Source organism: Notechis scutatus, chromosome 7 (genome assembly GCF_049901735.1).
Source record: "Notechis scutatus isolate UNSWTSFEM ecotype Mainland chromosome 7, rNotScu1.2, whole genome shotgun sequence".
In the NCBI taxonomy this organism is placed as follows: domain Eukaryota; kingdom Metazoa; phylum Chordata; class Lepidosauria; order Squamata; family Elapidae; genus Notechis; species Notechis scutatus.
In genome coordinates this window covers 14,885,405-14,898,709 of record NC_142015.1, presented here as the reverse complement: position 1 = coordinate 14,898,709, position 13,305 = coordinate 14,885,405, and the positions used below count along the sequence as shown (strand labels likewise).

The 13,305-nt window shown below is 40.9% G+C and overlaps 1 protein-coding gene across 2 annotated transcripts in view; it reads left to right on the top strand.

The window, feature by feature from the left end:
• DBNL (drebrin like) overlaps positions 1-6,051 on the top strand; it is a 29,898-nt gene extending 23,847 nt beyond the window's left edge. For both annotated transcript variants that reach the window (XM_026671395.2, XM_026671394.2), the window contains 3 exons: positions 709-830; positions 1,662-1,761; positions 3,854-6,051. In XM_026671395.2, coding sequence (XP_026527180.2) covers positions 709-830; positions 1,662-1,761; positions 3,854-3,993 — 362 coding nt within the window. In that variant the 3' untranslated portion in view covers positions 3,994-6,051. The remainder of the gene's footprint in view (positions 1-708; positions 831-1,661; positions 1,762-3,853) is intronic.
• The last annotated feature ends 7,254 nt before the right edge of the window (positions 6,052-13,305 follow it).

The window sequence follows — 13,305 nt, the reverse complement described above, 5'->3', positions numbered from 1 at the left end:
TCACCCTTATGTCAAAAGGAACCCTTCCCTAGATTTACTTTTTATTTTGTTGTGGTTAGAAGATGTGAAATGTGCAGCTTCATTCATCCATCTCGGTGATCTTTCTTTTCTTCAAAAGCTTGAGAAGTCCATTGTTGCCCCTATAAAATCTCTCTCTGTCCAGTTTCTCCATGTATTGTGTAGTGTGTGTGTGTGTATATCCTGTTTCCTCCATGTGGCCATTGGTGCAGTCTTTCTTCTTGCTGCATCGGAAAAGCTTGCGGGAAGGGGAAACAAATGAGAGCCCATGATTTTGCATTGTGTGTAAGAAGGTTAATGTGTTGGTACAGTGGTTAAGATGATGCCTCAGAAAACAGAAACTTGAGTTCTAGTTCTGCCTTAGGCATGAAAACTGGCTTGAGTGACTTTGGGCCTGTCACTCTCTTTCAGCCCAATTCACTTTATAGGGTGGTTATGGGGGAAATGGGAGGAGGAGGGGTGCGTTATAGGTAAGCTGGCTGCCTTGGGTTACTTGTAGAAAGGATAAAGGCAGAATAAAAATCAAAGTAAGACATGCTAAGCTTGCTGTATGGAAAGGAGAGTAAGAGAGATATTGAGCAGAGGCATCCTGGGGGGGGGAAAGCTATTAGATCAAGGAAGAAATAAACCCTGGAACATGAGTCTTGATTTCTCAATATTGAGGATTGAAATGGAGACTGCTTCTTTCAGGTAATTCTGTCAGGGAGGAGAACCACAAGGCAGGAGCTGCAACCTACCAACCAGAGGTAGAACAGGAGGCGGTGTATGAGGAACCTCCAAACCAGCATGTTCTCTATGATGAGCCCCCCGAGGTTAGTCTCTACTAGCAAAAGGTCAATACAAATTGGATTATTTTTGACTGCATTAATTAGCAAGATAACATTGTTATGTCCATTTTTAAAATCAAAATATCTGTAAGAAAAAATACTTTATATTTGCAATTTCACTAATTTCTCCAGCATGCTTTCTTATGTAAATGTAATTGGGAAAAATCTACATTAATATAAGGACAATATAACTTTTGTAAAAAATATAACTCTCACAGGCCAACTCACCTTACATTCATGCCTTCGCTGTACTGTTTGTTATCTTCCTATGACATAATGAAATATGAGGGTGAAGGTTCGTTCTCCAAACTTGTGGGTTGGTTTCCGAATGTTTTGTTACCAGGCTAGGGAACATCTTTCAGTAATGAAATGTATGTGCTTATATTCTGTTCAAAACTTCTTCCATGGATTTTTGCCTGGAAGAAGATGTCGACCAAAAAAATCCTTCAAAAATCCCTGATCAACTTCTTTTAAATCATTCCTTTCAGAAATGAAGCCATGTTTCTATAAATTATGTTTTTGTAAATTACTCTTATGTTTCTGGTTTCGTACATTTACCTCAGAATGTGCATTGGGGTTTGTTAGTACAACCTTCTTTGACTATGCCACCTTCCAAAGGTGTGGCTTTCAACTCTCAAAATTCTCAACCTTAGTTATTGCCCCTTGGGAATTCTGGGAGTTGAGGCCCACACATTGGGAGCAGGCCAAGGTTTGGAAAAGACATTTTAATGAATGAATTGTGGTCAAATGATTGATGACCTCTGATTCGATATATCACTCTTTGTCTCGTTAACTCTTCTTTGTTTTGGGAACAAGACTGAAGATGCTAACTATGATTATAGTGATGCCTACCAAGCAAACCTTAACATGGAAGGAAAAGGAATATGTGCCCGTGCTCTGTATGATTACCAAGCTGGTATGTTTAATATGTTTTGCTTTCATAAGTCCCTCATATTAGGAACAGTTTTTTCCCCTTATGTATTAAAAAAAACATGATCAGTAATTTGAAAGTCAGAAAACCACATTTTAGATCTTAAAATGCAGTTTGCACAGTATATTTAATGAAATAGAAAGGTGTTGTCTTCTCACTCTTAACAGAAGCAATAAAAATTGAACCTCTGCCTGTACAGAGTAAGAATGTACTCTGGGGCTGCTTGAATATTTAACGTATATGGGTAGAATTTATGTTTTTAGGCCCAAGCATTGAATGCAACTCACAAAGCCTGGCCAGTTTTTGCTGCTGAGGGGTAATTTTTAACATGCCAGCAGAATGAATGTATTAAACGCAAGGAAAATAGTTCCTTTTTATGTTTCATTCCCTTGAACTTAATCCTACTTTATTTATTTTTTCCATGGCTTTGCAGGCTGCTTCTGTTGGTTGAATGTAGCCCCAGCGCACCATCAAAAGCCTGATGCGATCTTCAGAAATAGGTTGCACAGCTCAGATTTAAAGGCTGAAATGATAATACAGGATATTGTGAGCCTCCAGAAAGGAGGACTAATAATCCATATTGAAAGAATAAGCAGCATTAGAAAAGAAGAAGTTAAATGATTAAATTCTTGAATTTGGTATAAGGCAACCCAGATTACTACAGGTGTTATTTAAATAAAATTGAAACATAAACTGAGATTAGAGAAGAATTTCTTGACCTTGGCACTTCTAAGAACTCTGCAACTTTGAACTGCATTGTGGGAATTGGGGTCCACCCATCTTAAAGTTGCCAAGATTGAGAAGCCCTGGTTTACAGGTAGTCCTCAATTTATGACTATAGTTGGAACCAGAACTTCCATCACTAGGCGATGCAGTCGTTAAAGTCAGTTGCGCCTGATTTTATGAGCTTTTGCCACGGTTGTTAAGCAAATCATGCCATTGTTAAATAAATCCATCTTCTCCCATTTGACTTTGCTCATTGGGAGCTCCCTGGCAAGGTCACAGAAGGCAGTCACGTGACCCCAGGACACTGCAATTGTTATAAATGCATACTAGTTGCCAAGTGCTCAAATTTTGATCACATGACTGCAGGGGAGCTTGGACAGTTGTAAGTAGGGAGCCAGTCATAAGTCACTTTTTTCAGCACTTTCGTAACTTCAGATGATCAGGATCAAAGTCAGTGTGATTCTGATCTTGTAGTCCAGCGGCCCCCAACCTTTGGGCACCAGGGACCAGTTCTGTGGAGAGAGGTTCTCCCACGGTCCAGAAGGGCCGTGGTGTTGTGTGCTGCCTGCATCCCATGGTTGGGGCTTCCCTTGTTTGCGTGCCCCAGTTTCTGCCATATCGTGGACTGGGGGTTGGTGACTCCTGTTGTAATCTACTGGGCCAGTTACTTTGTGTGTGTGTGTGTGTGTATATACGTATTTGTTTTCTTAAGTTTTCGCGGGTACTTACATGTATGGTATTCAGCTTTGTTCGGGTATTTTCCCACGTCATTATAGTTGTGCTTTTAAAGTTGTAGCAACGTTTCGACAGAATCTCATCTGCCATCATCAGGCTTCTGTACTGTGTTCATCAGACGAACAACTTTAAAAGCACAACTATAATGACGTGGGAAAATACCCGAACAAAGCTGAATACTATACGTATATATATACGTATATATGTATATACGTAAAAATGTATATATATGTATGAAAATATATATACTAGATATAGACATGTTTTCTTAAGTTTTCGCGGGTGCTTACATGTATGGTATTCAGCTTTGTTCGGGTATTTTCCCACATCATTATAGCTGTGCTTTTAAAAGCACAACTATAATGACATGGGAAAATACCCGAACAAAGCTGAATACCATATCTATCTATCTATCTATCTATCTATCTATCTATCTATCTATCTATCTATCTATCTATCTATCTATCTATCTCTATATATCTATCTCTACTATATCTCTATCTCTATCTATCTATCTATCTATCTATCTATCTATCTATCTATCTATCTATTTATCTATCTATAATTTCTTTTTAAAAAGTAACATAGAGATTATATTTTGTTTCCCATCTTTTAGCTGATGACACAGAGATCTCTTTCGACCCTGAGAACATTATCACAAACATTGAGATGATTGACGAGGGCTGGTGGCGAGGTTTTGGGCCCGATGGTCACTTTGGGATGTTTCCAGCCAACTACGTGGAACTTGTTCAATAAGGGATGCTCGCCCAGGAGGACGAGTGCAAGTAATGTCCGAAAGACCAACTTTCCTCAAAACCACTTCTTGGAGATGAAGCTGTGTTATGATTTTTTTTTTAAGAGAGGGGGGGGGCATTGCTTCGTGTGCCCCCATCGCTGGCAAAATCCTCTTTCAGCTTGGTGAAGTGGATCCTTTTTCTGTTTTGTTCATTTTCCTTAACAGGCGTTTTCAGATAGAGAGGGATATCAGTTTGGGGGACACACAATACTTCTATTTGTTCAGAGAGGGAGGAAGATCATGGAGTGGGAAGAGTACCGGACAAAACCACTCTCTTCAGTCACATTGAATATCAATCCGAGCTCTTTTGAAGAAAGGGAAGCAATGGTCAGTCCTTTTCAATCTGCCTATTGTAACTTTGCAAGATAGCACGAGAGAACAGAAATCTTAAGAAATGCCTACATTAGTATTACCTTTGATTTAGGTTGCAGCCCACAACCCACTTACTCCAGAGTGCTGCTTTGGGGGAAATGGATTGTTTATAGCTGCTTTTGAAGGACGGCCTGTTTGGAATTGCTCCAAGGGAAAACTGCTTGAAAGAGCAGAATTATCCATGCTTTCTGCAGGCTTCTTTTGTGCAGCTTCATTCCATTTCAGTGGAGCAATTCTTTAGGGAAGATGGTGCCCTCAGACCTCTCCGCCACTTAAACATGCAAGCTGATTGGGGTTGGAAGCTCTTGGAGCATTTGTAGAAACTCTTTATCCTTGCAGTAAGGCAAAAGGCTGTCTCCATAGGTCTCGTGTCAGAAGAGATCCAGATATCAGTTCAATAATCCCCATAGCTAATGAGCCAATTGACCCCAAACCAAGGCTTAGCTCTGAGCCTGTGGTAGGTGCACACAACTTTAAATATTATGCTTGTGTGTTGGTGTGGTGAGGTTGAGAGGACAGAAGTACATTAAATTTGGCTGTGGTAAAATTGGAATTCATTTCTTCCTCTGCCTGTTTTGTGAGTGTTTTTTTTAAAACTAGAATATTAAAAAAAAATCTGGCACAAGAATGATACCAGTTCTGAAACTGGATATGAGATATCTTCAGGCCCAGTTTTTCCCACAACTTCTCTATACGGTATAGAGGCATAATGTTTAACCTCCAAAAAGCAATGTTTATGTTTTTTTGGTTCAAGATAGTTTCAACAGGCGTGTCAGATTTTTCATAACTCTACTCAGGCAGAACAAAGAATTTGTGAATTGGAAGAGACTATTACATTTAAACCAGGGGTGGGATTCTACCAGTTTGCACCTATTCGCTAGAACCGGTTGTTCACATTCTAAGCAGTTCGGAGAACCGGTTGTTAGAAGAAATTACTGGCCTAATCCTGTAAGGAAGGCAGGAAGGAAACATTCTAGTGTTGCTTACAGAAACTGCCTCTCCGTTAACCCTTATTACATTCTTGGCAGACTAGACTTCTTGTCTCAGGAACTTCTCTGGAGCTATTTTTCCCTCCTTTGCTGGTACTTTGCTCATGTGGAGTGACCATTCAAAGTTACAATGGCACTGAAAAAAGTGACTTAAGAAAATTTTTCACACTTACAACTGTTGCAGCATCCCCACAGTCATGAGAGGCCAGGTGAGGAGATGCGTGCCTCGATGTGAGTGATACTGAGTTGGCCATGCCCAGCCAATAACATGACCCCCAAGCCACATCCACCCAGTCACATGACCACCAAGCCACGTCCACCAACTAAGCAACGCCCACAGAGCAGGTTGTTAAAAAATTTGAATCCCACCCCTGATTTAAACCCATTCCCTGGTCAGTGTAGGAATTTAACTGGTAGTCATTTCACCCCTCTTAAAATCTGAAGTGAGAGTAAGGCCATAACTCCCATTGCTTAATCCTCTTTATACAATACATAGAATCCTTGATTATTGCAACTGCTTTTCACAGCCTCATTTTCAAAATTCTCCTTTTTCCAGCCTTTGGCTATGCCTGAAGATTTATGGTGGGGTAGAAAAATTAGTAGATTGTGACAAAATAACAATGAACAGAAATTAAAATGACACAGTAAGCCTGTGAATTGGATTTTTATTTTAGTTTTGGAAAACAGTTTACTCGCCATAACTATGAAGTGAGTGGTAGTCTCAATGTTTGCAGATAAATTTGAGGAAGACAGCTGAAAGTGCCAGAAAAAAAGAAATGTAACAAAGTTAGAAAAGTTTTTCTCCTGTGTGGCTCTTGTAAGCAAACAGATATTGACCAGCTGTTATTTTCAACATATCCATGGCCACTGCAGGCAGAAATAAAGCCTAAAATATTGGAATGCATTTACCTTTTAAGTGGCAAACTTAAGAGAAATCTCAAATTTAAACTACTGTTTTGTAAAATGTATCTTTTGGTACATAATTCATAAATTCAAACTGACATTCTGCTTGTTTTTATCATGCATCTTGTGATGAAGTAAATTGCTCCTTATCAGCAAAATTGTTTGCTGTGAAGTAGATCTGTAAATCTGGTCGCCTGTATTATAGTTTTATCTTTTTTATATCACTTTGATTTACTAATCACTCTTCAGCAAGATTCAGAATTAAAACAGCAGCCAAAGGGAGCATTGTCTTGAAGGGTAGCAAAGCATCATAATTGGATAAATGGTGGGTGTTTGGGCACTCCGGTGCATAGCACCTCCTTAGATCTTGTTTGAGCATAAGTTTGTCTTCCCTATTATTTTGATGATGGAAATTACAGCTCTATAAGATCTAAAAGACTACAAATTCTCCATTTCTTGATATATTCTAAAAAGCAATGTATGTAACCAGTATGCTCACGGAATGATTTTCTAATGAGTCAATCAGTAGTACCCATTTGACTTTTAGCCTCAATATAAATGATACTGATAGCCAGAGATACCAGTACAGGCAGTCCTCGACTTACGATCCACAATTGAGCCCAAAATTTATGTTTCTAAGTGAGACAGATGTTAAGTGAATTTTGTCCCATTTTACAACCTTTCTTGCCATAGTTGTTAAGTGAATCACAACAGTTGTTAAGTCAGTAACACGGTTGTTAAGTAAGTCTGGCTTCCCCATTCCCCATTGTCAGAAGGTTGCAAAGGATGACCACATGAGCCTGGGACTCGGCAATCATCATAAACATGCCAAGTATCTGAATTTTGATCACGTGACTGTGCGGGTGCTGCAATGGCCGTAAGTGTGAAAAACGGTCATAAGTCACTTTTTTCGGTGTCATTGTAACTGAACAAGCACTAAATGAACTGTTGTAAGTCAACCTGTACCCGTTTTCAATATGAGGGGAGGAAATCCTCTCACGTGCCAACTCCTCCCACAGGGAGTCCTTGACTTGCAACAGTTCATTTAGTATGTCAAGTGAGGCTCCCATTCAAAATCCAAGAAAGAAAACTTTAGACTCCATTGTTAAAGAGAAAAGAACTTTTACTGAAAATTGAAGCGGTAGCATCAGAAGAAATACAAGATCTGAGGCAAAAGGCGCGAAAATCACATATACAAAGCTATGCCATGTTCCCACCCCCAGTAGTTCAAACTGGCCACCCAATCTGAGGGGTGTATAATGTCATGTGGGGCATTTTCAGGTGGTGTTTCAGACGTCTGGTTGACCTTAGATGGTTGACCTTAGCTTAGATAAGGGGCTACATCTGCGCAGTAAGCAAGTAAGCATAGTCAAGAAAACACCCCAACTTTTACATTTCATCAACTTAAACCTCCAGCACCCTTCCCCCCACAAAGTCCAATTATTCTCCCCCCCCCCCATTTCTATGGCAGCCGGAAAGATAAGCAGAAGGATGATTCTTGGAGGCTGACATAGTGACTGTTCAAAGTTATAACACCGCTATAAAACGTGACTGATAACTGTTTTTCATTCTTATGGCTGTTATGGCATCCCCATGCTCACATGATCAATATTCAGGTGCTTGACAACTGACTCATATTTATGATTGTTGCCATTTCCCAGGGTCACATGATCCCCTTTTGGGACCTTCTGACAAGGAAAGTCAGTGAGGAAGCCAGATTCACTTAACAACCGTGTTCATTTAACAACTGCAGTGATTCACTTAACAAATGGGGCAAGAAAAGTCATAAAATGGGGCAAAACTCAACAAATCTCTCACTTTTAGCAACATAAATTTTGGGCTCAATTGTGGCCGTAAGTTGATTTTCTGAAGACCTGAGATTGTGCTGTCTCCAACCTTATAAGTGACATCTGCAGCAGCTTCTGCGATGGGAAGAGGTTGTGTTTACTGCTGCACTGTAAGATTTCTCAAACCTTTCATGGATCTCTTGGTTGGAAATGATGGATGTGAAGGGTGGGGGTGGCAGTTGTGCTGCTTAATTGAGTTAACTAGGTCAGGTGGATAGGAAGAGGGGGAGAGGGACAAGACAAGAGAGACGGAGGTGGATAATCAAATCCAGGGCAGGCCTCAATTTCATTTCCATTTGTCTCTGATCCTCCCTTGAGACCCACTGCCACCAGCAAAGAAATCGTTATTGTAGTGTTCTTTACAGCTTGGGAAATGCATCATGATGTCTCTTTGCTTCAAATGGATGTTTAATACTACTTGAAAGATGCAGAAAGAGGTGGTTCCTGGCACATACACTCCCTCAGAAAAGAAAAGAAAGAAAATCTTTGCTTTTTCCAGAGTCCCTAGAGTAGGGACTTTCTATCTCTGCAAGAATTGATGGGGTTTTATGAGAAGGGGAGTACAGGTAATCCTCTACAACCATTCAGTTACAACAGCACTGAAAAATGCAACATGATCATTTTTCACAGTTACTACTTTTTTCAGCATCACCACGATCCTGCGATCAAAATTCAGGTGCTTGGCAACTGCTCATATTTATGACCGTTGCTGTGTCCCAATGTCATGGGATCCCCTTTTGCAACCTTATGACAAGCAGAGTCCATTGGGGAAGCCAGATTCACCTAACAACTGAGTTACTAACTTATCAACTGCATGTCAGCGTTCCAGCAACCCTCCATTCCAACCAATAACTCCAAGACAGACATCTCTTAAAAGTTATTTTTATTTGGACACATCTGTGGAATCCCGAATCTGAACTTCCAGGCTTCCTTCCAAAAGTAAAAAACTACAAATCCATCCCCTATTCCCATCACCACATCACATGGCCCAATCACCATCCGTCCCAAAGTAAGACTTCCTTTTCACCTATGCGCAACACTCCCTGACCTTGAATCAGCAAAATAATTTTATTTTGTCTAACTAGATATACTTCAATGAATTCCCCCCTCCCATATTGAGATCCGATGCTCTCACGCTGCCACAATTGAGCCTGTGAAAATGGGAGGGGGGAATTCAATATGGCTTCCAAAGCTGATACTGCATTAATACACTTGACTACCATTGTGGCAAAAAAGGTAGGAGGCAAAATTCACTTAACAAATATCTCACAACACATATTCTGGGCTCAAGTGTGGTCATAAGTCAAGGATGATGTCGTAAATCATTAGACTTGTAGGTGTCATCTTTTGCCCTGTAGTATCTACGTTGTGGTATCTACTTCTGTTACCTGGCTTTTGGGTAGGAGGGGATTGCAGGGGCTGTCACTCAGTTTAAAAACAACTATGTATTTCAGTCCATCCAACTGAATATAAGTAATACTTGTTGATGACAAAGGCAGATTTGGGATGGTTGTCCCCTCCTACATAATCTACCTTATAAAGATCTTCCCAACTCTGTTCTGCCAGCTTTTTATCTTTCTTTCTGGTAGGTGCACATATTTCTAAACCAAGCTGTTGGAGCCATTCAACATTTTTATTGCCCAAGAATCCTTGTGAATCTAGGAAAGACCCCCAAAACAGGCCAGGTTCATATGTTGGGCTAATGCTAAGCCATAAAACAGTTCATCTTAGTTGGCCTTAGCATGCTGCAGAATCTAGTTGACTGTGGCTTATTGGTAACCACTATTTCAACAAATCATGGTGTGGAACAAACCACAATTGGGGAAAATTGCCATGTTCCCAATTTTTGCTTTTAATGAATAAGAGCAAAGGTGAGCAGTTTGGCCAAGAGCCACCACATTGCTCACATGTTGAATCAAATTATATAATTCATATAGGGTTTTTTCCCTCCATCTACTTTAATATAGACTCTTTTAACTGGCAGAATCTTCCAAAGTCTTAGTTCCATATTTATCATTTAAATGTCTAGGACAACTCACATGCCAAGGATTGGCAGTGGCAGATAGAGATTATTCAGTTTATTGTCCTTTTAACGAGATGTTGATCAAGCATAGCGATTTCCAATGGGGAAAAAATCTGTTTCTGCCCACTGAATTTCCATTCTATTTCCTCTCCTCCACCAATGATATAAAGCAACGCAGCCCCCAGCCCTCCTGCCTGATTGGGGCTGATACTGAATGAGCTTTCATGGGAATGAGCTGTGAAATCTTGCCTTGAGAGGATACCAGCCAGATTCTGCCACAATCCTCTTAAAAGGATGAAATGGCGTAATCCTGTCGGGTCAGGGCTTCTCAATTGCAGAGACTTGAAATATCAGGAATGAGATTTTAAAAATGCACAGTCCTGCGTTATTTTTATAAACTGGGCAAACGGAGGCACATTTCTCAGCTTTCTGTGGCGTAGTAGTTAGAGTGCAATATTGCAAGCTACTTCTGCAACCAGCTGCCTACAATTTGGCAGATCGAATCTCACCAGGCTCAAGGTTGACTCAGCCTTCCATCCTTCCGATGTGGGTAAAATGAGGACCCAAATTGTTGGGGGCAATATGCTGACTCTGTAAACTGCTTAGAGAGGGCTGTAAAGCACTATAAAGCAGTATGTAAGTCTTAAGTGCTATTGCTATTGCTATTCAGACCCAATTCTGCAAAAGGTTGGCTGCATTAACGGCTTTGCTCGCCTGTTGAAATGGCTTTGATGGAAATCTAGACATCTGTCTAAAGATGCTGTTTTCATCTCTCAACCTTGCATGCTATAAGCTTTCCTATGTCAGTATCCAAACCACCTTCTGGACCTCAGTCTGGACCTTCTATCCCTCCACCCTATGCACAAACATATTTTTAGGAGTCAGGAGCTTTAATAAGTAGAAACATCCTAGAGGAACTACAAAGTGCTCCCCAGACCATAGTTGTTTTGTAAATGCTGCTGCCTCTCCCATAGCCATATTACGAGGACAGTTCCCCAAATGTCAACAGGTGTGTGTTCTTGTCTTGCCCCTTCAATCCCTGGACCCTTCTCTGCATGCTGTAGGACAGGAGTCTCCAAACTTGGCAACTTCAAGACTTGTGGACTTCAACTCCCAGAATTGCCCAGCCAGCATTACTGGCTGAGGAATTCTGGGAGTTGAAATCCACAAATCTTACAGTTGCCAAGTTTGGAGATCCCTACTATAGGACTCCTTTTTCACCTAGCCTGAAAATCCGCTCACAAATTCTGCTGGTGTAATTGAAATAATGAAGAACCCTGCTTGATTTGTCTATGGAAATTCTCAGTCATCCAGCTCCTGGTTGTCCCAAAGGTGCGTTTTCAAAAAGCAACTGGATTTTGTTTCTCCTTGAAGACATTTGGTTTCTCATCCAAGAAGATTCTTCAGTTCTGACCTGCTTGATTTGCAATATCAAAAAGTTGAGTGATGCGAAGTTGCGAAGACTTTTTATAGACCTTCAAAGAAGAAAATGCATATCTTGAATATTAATTTCCCTCGTAGTTCAGAAACTCCATGGAAAAACTGCCTGCCTTTTATGAGCACCAGAAATCTCTCCCATTTGTGTCCTGAGATCAAGCATTGGAGAGTCTTTGCCAGGGGGATCAGTTGTGGTTCACCCTCTCTGCCTCCCTTTGAGATCTGCTTCTGGCATTTGTTAATGGGGCACTGTTAGCCTTGACACCCATGGCACCCACAGGATATTATTATGGGTGCCATGGATGTGACTCATCTACCGCATGTGTTCTGGGCATGCTGCCACTTCTGTGTCCATTCAAGATGCCCTTCTGCTAATTTATTTTCAGCAACGTTTGGCCCATAATAATGAGAAGACCTGTCCTGCTGCCAACTAGACTAGAACTTCCCTGTGATGGCCTGTCTCAGAATGCTGTCAGCTGGGTACCAAGAAGCCCTTGAATATTGAAGCTTACCACTTTCTGGTGATGCTTCCTGCGATCTCTTCTTTAAACAAAAATGAGCAATCAGACTTCATAAGATTCAGCAGTGGGTCTAAGCTGAGGTGGCAAAACGTTGCTGAGGATGCAAAGACAAAGGGCCTATTTCAGACCTCCCATTTCGGACTCTTCACCCTCCATTTTTGCCTTGCTGCAACCTACATCCATGGAGCAGGACCCCAGATGCTGAAATCATTCTGGGGCTCTAATTTCATGATTTATTTTGCTGCCTTGAATGAGTACCATTCGATCATTTGAATTATGAACCACCCTTTGGAAGGGGTTGCCTCCATGTGTGGGGTACAGGAGCAATTACTGTCTTCTTCCCCAGGTTTTTACCGCAGGTCTGCAATTCATTTGCTTCAAAAGCCCTTTGAAACCAGCCCAAGAGAGGAGGCGGGAGTGCATGCCTGTGAATATCCTGTTTTCCATTGTGTGATCCTCTTTCCAGTGGTCTGCAAACTTACCGGCTTCCCACGCTTTCATTAAATCTCAAGAAAAGACATCAGGGTGAGACAATTCCCATGGAGCTTTTTAAGCAATAGCAGTACTGTCATTAAGGGGTGCCATATTTTTAAGAGGTTTTTGGGAAATGTCTGCTACAGGGAAAATTTGGAAAGGGTCACCCCATTTCTCTGCCTACATATTTTATGGAGAATTTTGGAAGGCCAGCTGAGTCCAAGTTCGTTAAGAAAAAAGGGCTTTGCCCTGCAAAGGAACTGGGAGTCATTGCTAGAACAGGGCTTTTAATCTTTTCACACAATCCTCCCAAGAGTTTTCTTCATTTGGCAGCATTTGAATTGGTTGTATTACATTTATTATGACTGGCCACTCCAGAAAACTGAGCAGTTTTCAGTATCCAAATTTATAATAGTACATTTGGGGACCAAAATCCACAATTTATTACACATAGTCCTCAACTTACAAGTTTAGTTCAAAGTTACATCAGCACTGAAAAAAGTGAGTTATGACCGTTTTTCACACTTATGACCGTTGCAGCGCCCCCAAGGTCACATGATCAAAATTCAGACCCTTGGCAAGCGACTCATTTATAACCATTGCAGTTCACGCAATCCCCTTTTTTGCAACCTCCTGACAACCAAAGTCAATGGGGAAGCCAGATTCACTTAACAACTGAGTTACTAACTTAACAACTGTAGCAATT